The sequence below is a fragment of the Hemicordylus capensis genome, chromosome 3 (assembly GCF_027244095.1).
Source record: "Hemicordylus capensis ecotype Gifberg chromosome 3, rHemCap1.1.pri, whole genome shotgun sequence".
In the NCBI taxonomy this organism is placed as follows: Eukaryota; Metazoa; Chordata; class Lepidosauria; order Squamata; family Cordylidae; genus Hemicordylus; species Hemicordylus capensis.
In genome coordinates, this window is record NC_069659.1 from 120525256 (window position 1) to 120540142 (window position 14887).

The 14887-nt window shown below is 44.2% G+C and overlaps 1 protein-coding gene across 2 annotated transcripts; it reads left to right on the forward strand.

The window, feature by feature from the left end:
- The first annotated feature begins 7508 nt into the window (after positions 1-7508).
- On the forward strand, positions 7509-14006 carry LOC128349192 (claudin-34-like). 2 transcript variants are annotated; one of them, XM_053305218.1, is made up of 2 exons: positions 7509-7733; positions 12748-14006. In XM_053305218.1, the coding sequence occupies exon 2, from the start codon at positions 12767-12769 to the stop codon at positions 13736-13738; it is 972 nt and encodes a 323-aa protein (XP_053161193.1). In that variant the 5' UTR covers positions 7509-7733; positions 12748-12766; the 3' UTR covers positions 13739-14006. The 2 variants fall into 2 exon arrangements, with proteins under 2 accessions (XP_053161193.1, XP_053161194.1); XM_053305219.1 differs by lacking the exon at positions 7509-7733 and adding an exon at positions 10574-11138.
- Positions 14007-14887: the final 881 nt, after the last annotated feature.

A 14887-nucleotide genomic window follows, 5' to 3' on the forward strand; every position in this document is an offset into this window, starting at 1 on the left:
CAACTACATCATCTTCAGCTGCAGTGGCCTTTGGGTATTATGGGATATAGTCAACCACATCTGGGAATCCCTTTTACAGGGAACACTAGTGGGCAGGGGTGGGGTTGATTTTCACCATCTCTTCTTCTCCCAGAAGTGCTGTTTAATATACATAAATATGTCCTTGGGGGCTGCACAGGGGCAAAAGGGACATATTCTTGTATGTTTTATATGTTTGTATGAGCACTTTCAGGGCAAGGGCAGATTGGCTAAAATTTGTTCCACCTTTGCACACAGAGCCTGCACACAGTTAGTGAGGATGCTGACTGTTTGCTATGTGCAACTACTTAACAGAATAAATGTACCGGTTAGGATCTGTCATATTTTGTGTTGTACTACAGAACAGACACTAGAGGGAGGAAGAGTCAAATAAATGTTCATCATACAAAATATTACTAAGTTGCTGAATGACACAATGCTTAGTATTATTCAACAATAACTGCAGTTATTGTAGTTCTGTTGAGCAATAACTATTGAGCAATAATCTACTAGTTTTCAACAAAAGTGCCAAAAGGAGTGTCAGATTTTATACTGACCCTATTCCTGAAAGAGCTGTCTGAAAAGCAAAAATTAACCAGGTGGATGCTTATTTTATTGCATGCCTGGAAAGGCCTGCTTAACATCTTGCCTACCTTGTTGCCAAACCATGCATGTCACTAAAAGGAATATTGTACCTCCATCTTCCTTTTCTAAAAAATATAGCAACCAGAAAAAACCCCAATCAAATAGTGTGGGGAGAAGGGCATTTGGCCATCGCTTTCAAAGCTGCTTTTTGCCTGTCAACAATACTTTGAGGTTGCTTTAAGACAGCTCTTAAAAGCGAAGATCTGTTGCAAAACTGGCAACCCTCCAGTGCCAAATACATGGAATCTCCCACTTGTATCTTCTTTATACTGTAGTGTAGGCCAAAGAGGGTCCCCTGGTGGCTGCATACTAGATCTGTCTTCCAATTGTCTGAATTTGAACACTGGTGGCCCTACTAAATTTTAACTAAAATTTAGAATAAAAATTTACCAGTGTAGAAATAGTGGCCAATATGAACTGCAGCCCTCTGGCAATGGTAAGAAGGCTGTGGGGCCACAAGAAGCCTTCAGTGTGCCTGCACTGAAGGCTTCTTCATGCAGCAGAAGGGGAGAGTGCTTGTCACATCTCCTCCCTACTTCTTCCTTCCAAAAGTCTTGTCCTCTTGTATAAATATGTTCCTGATGTTGCTCAGCCCTCAGGGACAGATTTATACAAGCAGACAGGGCTTTTCAGAGGAGATGTGCAAATAGCGTGTCGTCCCCCCCCCCCCCCCCAGTTCAGTCCACTTTGGAACGAAGCCTTTGGTGCAGGAACACAGAAGCTTCATTTGTGGACCCTCACCCCTTTGTAGTCCTCCTTCTGTCATTGTAAAACTGTAGATCATGTTGGCCACTGCTTGCAACATAAGCCATCTTCAGATGGTAGATATCCATGGATGCTGTCACTGGCACAGCATCCCCAGAAGTCCACTGCAGAGCCATACAGTGAAGACAGATGTTGTCTGAAGAGGCTAATGCAGCCCATATTCAAGCTTTCAACTTATTTATGAAGTGAAAGATGCTGGACTCAGAGGGAGATTCTCCCTGGGATACAGCACACTGGGGCACCAGCATTCTGAATCACAGGCAGAATCTTTCCCCAGCCAGCATAGCTTAGTTGTTAGAGTGTTAGACTAGGACGAGGAAGTCCTGAGTTTGAATCCCAATTCAACCATGAAAATCACTGGGTGATTCTGGTCCAGTCGTGTGTGTCTCAGCCTAACCTCCTTCAGAGGATTGTTGTGAGGATAAAAATAACCATGTACACTACTCTGAGCTCCTCAGAGGAAAAGAGGGATATAAATGGGTTGTTTTTTTAAAGTGTCACTCCAAGCAACACTTAAGCATGGTGAGAGGGTGGAATTTGAGTGACAGTGCAGGGGGGAGGAAGTACAGGTCAGTGGTTGCATTGTTGGGCATCTATGGTTGCATTGACTGGGAGTCTTTGCTATTAGACAGCACCACTGCAAATGTTGCAATTGCAGCCCTCTGCTAGGTCTTTCCCCTGCTGCTGTACCAAACTTGGGCATTAGAGAAGCTTCTCTATTATGACAAGAACCCAACTCTTCCAATGGTGCTGGGTGTGCAGGTTTCCCTTATATTGAACTGGTGCACTGCAGACTTCACTACAAAACTTTGCCTTCTTAGACGACTCTCTTTAGTTGGGAAATCGTTGCTGCATGCCTACACCTGACATCACTTGTGCTTTACTCACAAACACCCCCCTCTGTTCAACAGGATACAATAGGGGATTAACCATTTGCCCTCCTGGATGCTTAAGAAGTGAAGAATTTGATGGTTTTCAGCACCCTACCAATGCTGGAATTCAGCATAGATGTAGCCAAAGTATTCCCCATCATATTATTCATGGTCACTTAGATGTAATTCAATTATCCAAAAACCTGCTGTGCCATCTAGTGAGTAAGGGGAAGGGTTGTGTGACCCTCAGGGATATATTTTGGACAAGCTGATTGGAATGGTGAGGCCCACCCCCTGTCCTCTTGACCTTTGCCCAACATGGCTTATACTATCTGGCAGAGCAGTTGTTGAAGAAGGCCTGGTAGAGATTATAAATTCATCTCTGAGGGAAGGTAGGATGCCTCCTAGTCTTAAGGAGGCAATTATTAGGCTGCTTCTGAAGACGCCTACCTTGGATCCCTCAAAGCTGAGTAACTACAGGCCTGTCTCCAACCTTTCGTGGCTGGGCAAGGTAATTGAGAGGGTGACCTCCCAGCTCTAGACAGTCTTGGGGGAAACTGATTATCTAGACCCATTTCAAACTGGCTTCCAGGCTGGCTATGGAGTGGAGACTGCCTTGGTCGGCCTGATGGATGATCTCCAAGTGGGAATTGACAGAGGAAGTGTGACTCTGTTGGTCCTTTTGGACCTTTCGGTGGCTTTCGATACTATTGACCATAGTATCCTTCTGGAGCGTCTGAGGGCGTTGGGGGTGAGAAGCACTGCTCTGCAGTGGTTCCGCTCCTACCTCACGGGCAGGTTACAGATGGTGTCCCTTGGAGACTGTTGTTCTCTGTGGAGGTAAGGGTTGAATTAACCCAATAAGCCCCTTTGAACAATACTCGACATGATCCGAGATCTGAGGAACAAATGCCTATCATTCTATTGCCTTGCTTCTATGTGAACAGCGACTCTTTGTCTGAATGGGTCCTTGCCTTACACATAACACCCTCCTATCATGGGTTGTATGGCCAATTCCTATAATATACTTACATGGAATGTTAATGGATTAAGGTCACCAAATCGTAGGCAAGAGATCCTACACTTTTTAACAAAATGGAACTATCACATCTATGTTCTGCAAGAGACCCATTTTGAAAATGAGAGCCACCACTTTTCGGCACAACAGCAATGGACAGTGGGCCCATCCTTCTGGTCCTACGATGGGAGCGGCAATGCAGGGGTAGCGATATTGTTTAAAGACAGACCTGATCTCAAAATCGAGAGGGTGTTAGAAATTGATCAGGGCAGACTAATGTATGTAGATTTCACTGTCCGGGGTATCTGCTGCGAGAATTTTTTTACTCTATACAGAATGATAGTTGGAAAGGTCACCTCCTCTTATTGGATCAAGTTAAGGCCTCTGACAAAGTGAACCACAATGACCTGTGGACATTGTTGAAAGCTAAAGGTATACCACCCTTCTTCGTTACTTGGATACAGCTGCTCTATGTGAATGCAAAGGTGACAGCGCAGATTAATGGATGGCGGGGCGACCCGATCACTTTGCATTTGGGTGTCCGCCAAGGATGCCCACTGAGCCCATTACTTTATGGTTTTGCCCTGGATCCGATCCTGATCAGGGTTCAGAGAGAACTCCATCTGCGAGGACTCATGGTCTCTATCCCTCCGCCCTGCGAGATCTTCCCGGGAGGGAGGAGGAGGGAGAGTGATGGGATAGCTGAACCACCAGTCCACTCAGAACCGCATTCTGAGTTTAGGGTAAAATTTGTAGCTCATGCCGATGATATTACATTACTGTTATCGAATGAAAATGAAATCTCTGTAATACTAGACCTCTTCTGGGAATATGGCAAGATCTCGGGTTCAGAATTAAATGCTGACAAAAGTGTATTTGTTAAAATGGACCCTGGACGCCAGCAACTCTCATGACTACCCATCTCTGAATGTAAAAGCAAAGGGGCCCCAGGGTTTAAGCTGAAGTGGGTAGGTACAGTAAACATTTTGGGGATTGAATATGGGATTAAGGAAAAAGTCTGGGGGGGGAGGGAATTGGACAGATTGGGAAGAAAAAGTAATGCTTAAAATCACCATGTGGAAAAAATGGAGCCTTGCCATGTACCAGAAAGCGTTTTACATCCGGACTTACCTGATACCCCGGGTGCATAACCTGGTGGTAGTCTACCCTCCTCCGCTCGATCTCCTTCAGAGAGTTGAAAGCCAGATCTTCTGGCTATTATGGCACACAGCGTCCTTCCTTTTGGCCCATGCGGTAGCATTTAAGGAGGTTGAGCGGGGAGGCGTAGCCCTACCTGCCCTGCAACCCTATTTTGCAGGGCAGCTATTCACACTTTAAAAAATGGAAGGTTGAACCGGATCTATTTAAAGGATCCTTCTCAGTTAAGCAGCTAGGGGAAACAATTTATGGAGAGATTCTAGAAGTGGGTTTTTAAAAACTTGATTTAGAACGTAAACGCTACAAACACCGCACTTCACAGTACTTGTTGCAACCTGATCACCCTATCGCTCTTTTTAAGGAGAAAAGGGTCCCTTTCCATTTATGGGAAACGAGGTGGCGTTTATACCACCAAGTACTACCGCTTAATGCGGCTAAGCTAGGGCTCCCAGAGGACCAGCAAGAGTGCCCTAAAATTACCTGTAAACAGAAAGCTAGTGAGCTAGGCAAAACATTCAGGGAAACCCATTCATATTTCTTAAAAGAGTGTGTGGTAGCCAAAAGAGTGTGGCAGGGAGTAAGCAAGTTGTTAGAGTGGCCTGATTTGGAAAAACAGACTTGGGAAGAACTAACCTCGGGTTTGAGCGATAGAACCTCTTTTCAAGGTCCCAGAAAGAAACCTTCAAGGAAACGGGATGGAACAGGTGCCCTCATACTAGGGAATTGGAACGTTCCCCTTCTCGTAATCAGGTTAGTAAACCTGTATGTCATTTATGCAATTCCGTTAGAAGTTGTTGATTTTTACCCACAATATGTAAAGCAGCAGAGCACTAAGGAATGAGCACACAATCCAGTTACAGAGTAGGTAGCAGAGGATGGTTTGGATATTGCAGCTATTTAGAGAAAACACATGGAGATCGTTGTATGACTAAACACGAAATATTTATTGGTTAAATACACGTAGATGGGAAAGACCTATATCTAATCTAAAGGACTACATAATGGATAGGTAAGGAGAGAGAGAGATGTTTCCATCTGCTCTCGAGGAGGAAAGGAAGGATTGTGACTCAGCACAGGAAGTGCTGCAGAGTCAGTTCAGGGGTCATAGAGTAGGGACAGATAGGGAGACCCTTACTCACTATCTCTACTCCCAATGCCCCTAGTGGTCATTAGGACAGTTGGTGCAAAAGGTCAATGCCATGGAAGTTCATTTCCAACAGCTCCTACATAGGAATAGGGAGGGAAGATGTGACCAAGAGGTTCACATGGATGAGACAGTAAATCTCTTCAGGAAAAGTTTGTATGGTTATGTGCAAAAAGACAAGTGTATCTCTTCTCAACAGCAATGGGACAAATTATGGAAATGGACGTTGGACGTAAACCCCCCCCCCCGATTACCTGATGTGCCTTGTAATCCCCCATCCCCGAGTTACAGTACTGCCTGCATATACTTTATAACCCTGTTGGTTTCCAAATCCTTGTGTGTAAATCTTTGTAGATATATGATGTACAAACAACCACGTTTTATATAATTGTGCTTTAGCAACATACTGTATGCTTTGGTAGTTTGTTGGTACAATAAAAAAAATCTTTTCTTATAAAAAAAATCCCAAAAAAATCTTGTCCTATCTTGGAGAAGCCAGGGAGGGAACTTGAAACCTTCTGTTCTTCCCAGAGCAGCTTCATCCCGAGGGGAATATCTTGCAGTGCTCACACATCAAGCTTCCCATTCAGATGCAACCAGGGCAGACCCTGCTTAGCTATGGGGACAAGTCATGCTTGCTACCACAAGACCAGCTCTCCTCTCCTATTCTGGCTTCAGTGTCTAACCTTCTTGGCTCCTAGTGACTGTCGTCCAGAGCTCAGCTACCTGATAACTGCTTTCTATTTGGGGCATGCTTGCAGTTAGAACTGTGTGCCACACCTCCCAGGTCCTTAGCCATGCCCCCTAAATAATGTGCACACAGTCACGTCCTTCTCCTTATTTTCATGAGGTGAATGCTGAGGATTATAGTGGCACAATCATGCCAGTAAAGCTCAGGTGAGTATTTCCAACATTCTGTCATTATAAGCCTTGAACATTCTGTTGCTTATAAAGTGAAAGGTATCCACCTAATCTCTCTGAAATCATGAACACATCAACTAGGGGATGAGAGGCACGACTTCTCTGAATTTGGCGCAAACCTGTTGCAAAATGGATGAGATACCTCACTTTACATTTTTAACTCCTAAAACGTGCTGGCTATGTTTTTCACCACATAGAATGTATATTTTTAAAATGTTTGATGTCTTTTTAGTATTACCCCAAACTTCAGGTACATACTGGACTGGTGCCTTTTGCTGAAAGTAACTAAGGGGGTTAGCTGAAAGCATAACTGAGTCTGCCCAGTGAGAATTCTGAAGCCAAAGTTGGGAGGAGCAAGGCCTGGCAATTTCTAGTAAGTAATTTCCTGGTTCTGGACGCAGGTGTCATAAGGACAGTCTATGAGCACTCTGGCACTTATCTAGTTAAACTACTATCCCCCCCCCCCCAGCCCCCGCCACCCCTTTCCTTGCATGGGCTTTTGTTTTCTCCTTCTGCCCCCTTTCTCTCACCTCCACCACAGGGGGAAAGCAGAGGGCCTCGGCAAAGCTTGGAATAAATTACTAGAAAGTAACTCCATTGATTCCACATAATGATACTTTCCCAAATAATTTACAGATGTCTATGAGAATTATTTGCAGAACTCAGATTATCCATTTCCCCCCTCCTGGGGGGATTCTTGGATGTAGTTGCAGGTGTTTGCATCTTGCTTCTTGTCAGCTGGGAGTTTTACTCTGTAGTACCCAAGCAGAATATCACTTCCCCTCCTACATTCAACATGCCTTGAAGTGCAGAAGACATAGGCAGAACTGGGGGTGGGGGGGAGGGCACGTGCCCTAGGCACCACCAATGTGGGGGCGCCACGCCAGTTCCTGCCACCCCCACCCCATTGCCCACCTGCCCAGCCCCAGGGCGCTCAGCCACTTGCCTCCAGCTCCGGCCTAGGATCGGCAGCGAGGCCTAGGATCGGAGCAGCCTGCAAACTGCAGAGCTCTTCTCTCCCCGCCTCTCAGCTGATGGTTGGCTGGGCGGGGCTTCCAGAGAGGCCTCCGAGTAGGCCTCCCTGAAGCCTGAACTCGGCAGGCCCCAAGAAAGGCAGGAAGGAGGCTGGCAGAGCTCCCTGCAGCAGACCCTCCCTGCAGCAGACCAGACCATCCAGCACAGCTTTTGCAAGGTAGCCTGTGAATTCCTTTTTGTGGTTACCCCCATATATAGGGATCTGCTTGCCACAGGGCTCTGATATGGGGGGTGGGGCGAGACTGAGAATTCTCTGAATATTTCATTTAAAACAGACTGGGAAATGTGCTGGCTTTAAAATCAAAAACTATCTAAGGCCTATAAGTGGCTTGCTTCATGTCAGAAAATTACAAAAACGTCTGGAACAAATATTTATTTATTCATTCATTCTCTCATTCATTTATAAATGCACTTATGTTCAAGTTGTTTTGCAACCCAGAAGGTCTGAGTGAGAACTGTGAAGCATGTGTTGTGCTTTTATTTTATTTTATTTTATTTTTCTTGTGTGTGAACTTCTCTCCAATAACTTGCAGGGACTTCAGGGTAAATCTGGCCAACATGTGAATGCAGCACCTCCATTCCAGAGGAGATGTGTGTTAAAGCACTTTAAAAGCCTCGTGTGAAAAACCTCCAGGAATCAAACTTTACTGAATTTGTTCAGAATTCTGAGAAAACAAACATAGGCTCACCCTGGCTGGTTGAAAGTCTCCTTTGCTAATCTGCAGCGAGGGGGCCATTTTAATAATTAGCGTTGCTAGTGTGTTCTAGGCATTAAATATATAGTACTCAATGTATATCACTATATACTGTGAAGTGTGCATGTGTGTATTCAGTGAAATGTATTTCCAGGCAGCATACTTACTTTGAGATATCAGACTTAAATCCTTGGGGGCCTGGGATGTGCGGAGGCCCTGGACTTTGAGGGGCTGGGGCCCCATTTTAAAATCTCATCTTGGCCCATTCCAACCTTGCTATGCCCCTGGCGGTCACTACACATGGGTTTCTGCACAACACCTGCACAGAAGAAACTTCCATGTAGAAAATGTGTCTCTTGTCAATTGACCCTGAATTTTTCCATCCATGACTGGGATATTTGAGAGTTAGAGTCAATAATAAAAGAACAGCACACTGCTTGTGACAGGAAGGGGCAAATTACAATGATTTCTTAGTCTGGCAGGGGCTGGTTTTGGCCCTGGCAGAACTTGGCTGTCTGCTCCTGTTGCAAATGCCTCTTTCTAGTGTGGCAAACCAATGTATCCTCCTCCCTCTTGGTGTCAAAGGAAGCACTGGTGTGGTGAATGCACATATACCCACCCCATCATGAGCCAACAGTCATCATAAGACAAAGGCTGGCAGGAATCATTCACTGGTTTATAGACACCCCACCACCACCTTCTTCTTCCCCTATTTTGCTAGTGGCTATTTGGGCAGGTGATCCTCTAGGACAAAGTCGTGTTTTTTAAAAAGAATGAGATGAGACAGAGAAAATGACACTTGGAATCCTCACATAACTCCTGACTGTTGTTCTAAGTCTTTTACAGAGATGGCTCATGTTTTCAGGTTTTGATCAACAACCATGTCTAGATGGTACAGTGTTCCTTTTAACAAGGATTTCCAGATATTGTTGACTACAAGTCCCATCATTCCTGTTTGGACAGGGGCGCAATTTCAGTGCTTGCCCTAGGCGCTATTTTCCCTAGTTACGCCTCTGGCAGAAGAGCAGAGAGTTGGTGCTGCTGTTCCTGCTGGGATCTTATCAGCCATTCTACTGTTGGTCAGTGGGACTTTCTCATTCTCATTCAGGTGTTCTGCCACTGCAGCCGCTAAGTGAAAACAGAAATGTGCCCAATGAGACCATTTTTACAGGTAAGCATACCAGTCTAGACACTCATTCCTCCATGGAAGAGCTAACTTCTGAACAGAAAGAAATGGTCAGTGTCTTTGGATATAGGTTGTCTGTTTTACTAATAGGACATGCTAGTGGGATGAATGGCTGGATCACTTTGCTGCTTCATTGGTTACACACTCTATATGCTATTCTATATAAATCTTCATTTATGGATGGTTTAAAATATTCCAATAAGTAGTATCACCTTTGCTTGACTTCCTTTTACTGACAAAGTGGTTTTGGATTCTTTACAGCCAGAACCCAAAGGCAGGCAAGCTCAAATGCCTCCTCCTTAAACATGTGTACATACCAATTGCAGGGAAATCACTTCCAAGAAAGTGACTGCCATCCAAACTAATGCTGCATTTCTGCTAAGTCAGAAGTTCGAGGTCCAGACTAGTGTTGCACTGGTGCAAAAGGGTGCCTTTTTGGAATGCCGCAAACTGTTGGGAGGTGACTCTGGGGAGGAACGTAATTCACATTAGACATACTGGGGGAACCCCCCCCCCAGATTTGCAGCAACACCCTCTTATTGTTGATGGCCTTATTTTGACACCAAGCGTGAGGCAATCCACGACTCTGAGATAATAGGAAGCAATGACAACATGACCCTATTGCTGCTGCTGTTCCTGAAAACACCCATTAATTCACACTGTCTAATGCTGTTCAGGCACAGATACAGAAAACGATGGGTGACAATAACTTTATTTGTATTAGAAAATAAGTCAGGGAAATGAATGAGGCAACAACTTGCACTTGATATTTTTTATTCTGTGATCATTTAAAATTAGGCTAACATTTTTTAGATCCATAGTTCAAGAAGGGAAAGATAGGTATATTTTTGAACTGCCAAGAGCCATCTGGGTGAGGCAGTATAAAAACCTAAATAAATAAATAAATAAATAAGAGGGTAACTCCTAATGTATACATAGAAATTCACCATTCCCTCCCCATGTTCAGTTTGAAATGTTACAATCTAAATAGCAATAGCACTTACATTTATATACCGCTCTATAGCTGGAAGCTCTCTAAGCGGTTTACAATGATTTAGCATATTGCCCCCAACATTCTGGGTACTCATTTTACCGACCTCGGAAGGATGAGTCAACCTTGAGTCCCTGGTCAGGATTGAACTTGTAACCTTCTGGTTACAGGGCGGCAGTTTTACCACTGCGCCACCAGGGGCTCTTAAGTCAGGCAGTCAGGCCTTCATGTACTTTCATTTGGTTGTGATTACAAATCACACACACACCCCTAATTTGCAACAACAAAAATGTCTCAAGGCATCTTAGATAGCAAAAGGAAAATGAAAACAATTCCTATCCCAGAAGGCTGCCTTCTCTAAAAAGAAGCCCAAGGGAGACATTAACAAGATCCTCTGGGAAGGTTGCGATGCTAAACTGAATAGGCACACTTGCTCTCCACTCATGAAAAATAGGACCGTCTCCCCTTTAAAAAATGTGCCCCTTTTACAGATAGCAGTTAGCAGGGCAGTTGGCAACATTCTTACCTATTACCAGCTCAGAACTCTACAGAGGGGTTGCCGTGGCGCCCAGCTCAAACGCTCACAGGTCTTCCTTCAGGCGAGGAAGGCAGCTTGAAGACCTGGATCTTTGCACGCTACGGTCTTGAGCCATACATACTGGTACATGCTACAGTACTTGGCAGATACATGTAAGTATTTGCTATGAAGCGCTCCCGCCTTCTCAAAGAGTAAGAAGTCCAGTGGTAGTGCTGCTGCTTTTCCATTGGCTAAGGAAGCACTTGAGAATTACGTTCATGTAATAATGGGTTGTATTTCCAAGACTACAGGTAGAGCATAGCTGAAGCCATGGATTTCTGCTGCAGACAGCAAAACTGCTGATCCTGCCTCAGATTCCCAAAGAGAACAATTGCTTGGACTCACAGCTTTCCAGGCTGCTTCTGGTCCAGCTAAACCTACACTCCTCTACCTCTGATTCATTCTCCCTGTCTTTGCATATGTGAACTCCTCCCTCTCTTTTGACTGATTGACTGCCCTCCTCCCCCACACCCTTTAAAATATAACAACTGAAGGCTGCTGAGAAAAGGCCATTCCAGGAACGTAACTATAATAGGGCAAGGGGAGAGAGTTGTCTGGGGCCCATTGCCTTGCCCCCCCCCGACCGAGGCTAGTCACATGACTGACCCCCCCAGCCACGCACCCGCCTTGACATCCTCCAGTTGTATTCATACTCCGAAATTGATGTAAGGGTTAAGTTACCAGAAGCTACCAGAACAGCATGTATTTCTCTAGTACCATTTAATGACTTGCATCGTCCACAATTTACAAAACCTTGGAAAAAATAATTTAGGATGATATTCTGTTGTGGCACATAGGGGTGTGTGTGTGTATGTATGTGTATATATACACACACACATACACACACACTTTTTCTTAGCACTATTCAGCCTCATTTAAGATTTATTTACTTCATGAGCTGAACTTCAGTGAGGGGAGTGGGCCATTTTAAAATCCACTCCAACCTTGCTATGCCCCTAGGCCATTCGTTGAGGTCATTCACACAATCAAAAACTGGGTTCTTCCCAGTTTGGGGAACTGTGTGCACTCCCAATTTTCAGTTGTGAGGAGCAAGGTAAAGAGGAAATCCTGGGTAGAAGTGATTGTGTGGAAGCAAGTTTGTGGGAAACCCTACCCAGGTTTTCCTCCTACATTGTTTCCACAGAATCACTTCTACCCGGGTTTCCACCTACCTTGCTTAATCACAAAATTGGGAGCACATGGTACACACCTGCCAAACCCTGCTACAACACAGGTTTTGGTTGTGTGAATGACCCAGTGACTTTGGTTAGATGTCTGTGAGAGAAAACTGCAGCAAAACCATTCACAGTAATCAATATAGCCAAAACTGTGTGGGTGGGTGCAGATGCTGCTCAAAGTATAGAATCCGCTCCTTTTCTGGGCACGTAACCTTTCAGCCTAGTATTTGAATCTTGACCTGTTGACCGTTTTCCCAGGAGCCTTTTCTACTTCCTTGTAAAAGGACTGTTGGGAGCTTGGTGGTGGGGCAGTTTAAGTAGCTTCAAGAAGTCTGCATTCAAAGGTGGGGAAACAGTTCCTGACACTTATAATGGAAGAGGCAGCAGACTTCCATTCTTACGTTTGCAGGTGGGATATGTGATGTTCTAGAACAAAGTTCAAAGCTGAACAGGGTTCTTATTGGTACAATTCCTTGTCCAAACTTTAAAAGATGTACTTACATGTGTATAATGGCATATACATATGTGTGTGTGTTTTTTCCAGTAAATCTGCAGTTTCCAAGATGGGCGACGTCGTAATCAATACCGTAGTATCAACTGGTGCAGAATTAAAAATTAAGAAATGCCTGGCTGAGGTCAGCTTCTTTCAACTTTGTGCCTTTTTCCTGAGCCTTAGTGGATGGCTTATGTGTATGACATCCGCAATCCTTGTCCAGTGGAGAGTGTGGCACGTTAGTAACCACTATGGTGGAACCAGCATTGCTTGGATTGGGATTTGGGAGACCTGCCGTGTCGATGAAGATCCGTCTATTGTTGATGAGCAAAATCTCATGAACTGTACAGAACTCAGCAACCTACACACCTTCCTCCCCAGTGAGATTATAGCTGCCCAGAATCTCATGGTACTCGCTACCATTGCGGGGGCAGTGCAAACAGGCTTTCTCTCTGTGGCCTTCTTAAATATATATAAGAAGCAAAAACAGAGAAAACATGTTTCCAACCTTTTTTTGATTGCAGGCCTTCTAAATTTATCATCAGGAATAGGTGTCTTCATTCCAATTGTTTGGAATATGGTTTCTGTCTTGTCAGAAGCACCAATTTTCTTCCCTGAAGATTTCCATTTACCACATCAACCAGAATACCAATATGTTGGAGCTGCGCTTCCGATTGGGCTGATTTCTGCTATTTTCCAGATCTTGAGCGGATGTTTTATTCTGTGCAATAACCATTTGGCAGTCAAGAAAATGTCAGCACTGGCAACAGAGGCATCTGCAAGGGCAAGTGAAACCACTCTTTGTCAAAAGTGTTCATTGTCCTTAGTGCCTAAAACCCCAAAGCCAGAGGAATCTGCTTCTGTGACCATCGAGAGCCCATTGGACGTGCAACACATTGAAAACCCATCTGTGATTCTCCAGATGGATAACTTCTCTGAAGACATGACCAATCCCAGGGAGCCTGTTCCATCACTGCCCGAAAGTCACATTGTATTGGTGACTCCATACACTGAACCAACAGTTGGTGATGAATCTAAATAATCAGATTCTAAACACACCAGGACATGAGCTGTATACATTTGAAAGTTATAGAAACCTTTGAAAGGGACAGTGGGTCTGTTTATGTTGCAGGAATATTTGTTTGTTTGTTTGTTTGTTTGTTTATTGCTGTAGGGGTTGTTTTTATACTTTGGGGATAACTTTTGTGCTGTTAACAATAATGGCTGTTTTCATGGTATAGGCTACTATTATCTTTGATAGTTTTATGTTTCTCACCTTTTATTAAAAATATCCAGCTATTTTAATCACATGATTGGCTCTTGTTATTTCATTAGTATGAAACAATGTACAATACCTTGATAACTAAAGTGCCACCCGGTCACATCACTGCCCTGCCTGAACACCCAAACCACAGGCAATTCAGGGGGTGGGGAGTTCCAACTATCATGAAATTACCACTTTAATTTCTGATCTGCCAATGAAAGCAATTTAACTGGCTGATCTGCCAATGAAAGCAATTAACTATCCAAAATGATAGAAGGGATAATTAGATTCTAAAGCTAGAAAAGACAAAGCGAGATGATATTTATGATAAGAACCATGGACTAATGTTCTCACTAACCATATGGAGGTACTGCGTGCAAGATACCTGCATGCAAAGCACATAAATTGCATGCAACCTAGAGCCGCACTGAGCAGGGGCCATGTTCCCTGTAGCAGTGATTCCCAGAAGTTATCAACTACATCATCTTCAGCTGCAGTGGCCTTTGGGTATTATGGGATATAGTCAACCACATCTGGGAATCCCTTTTACAGGGAACACTAGTGGGCAGGGGTGGGGCTGATTTTCACCATCTCTTCTTCTCCCAGAAGTGCTGTTTAATATACATAAATATGTCCTTGGGGGCTGCACAGGGGCAAAAGGGACATATTCTTGTATGTTTTATATGTTTGTATGAGCACTTTCAGGGCAAGGGCAGATTGGCTAAAATTTGTTCCACCTTTGCACACAGAGCCTGCACACAGTTAGTGAGGATGCTGACTGTTTGCTATGTGCAACTACTTAACAGAATAAATGTACCGGTTAGGATCTGTCATATTTTGTGTTGCACTACAGAACAGACACTAGAGGGAGGAAGAGTCAAATAAATGTTCATCATACAAAATATTACTAAGTTGCTGAATGACACA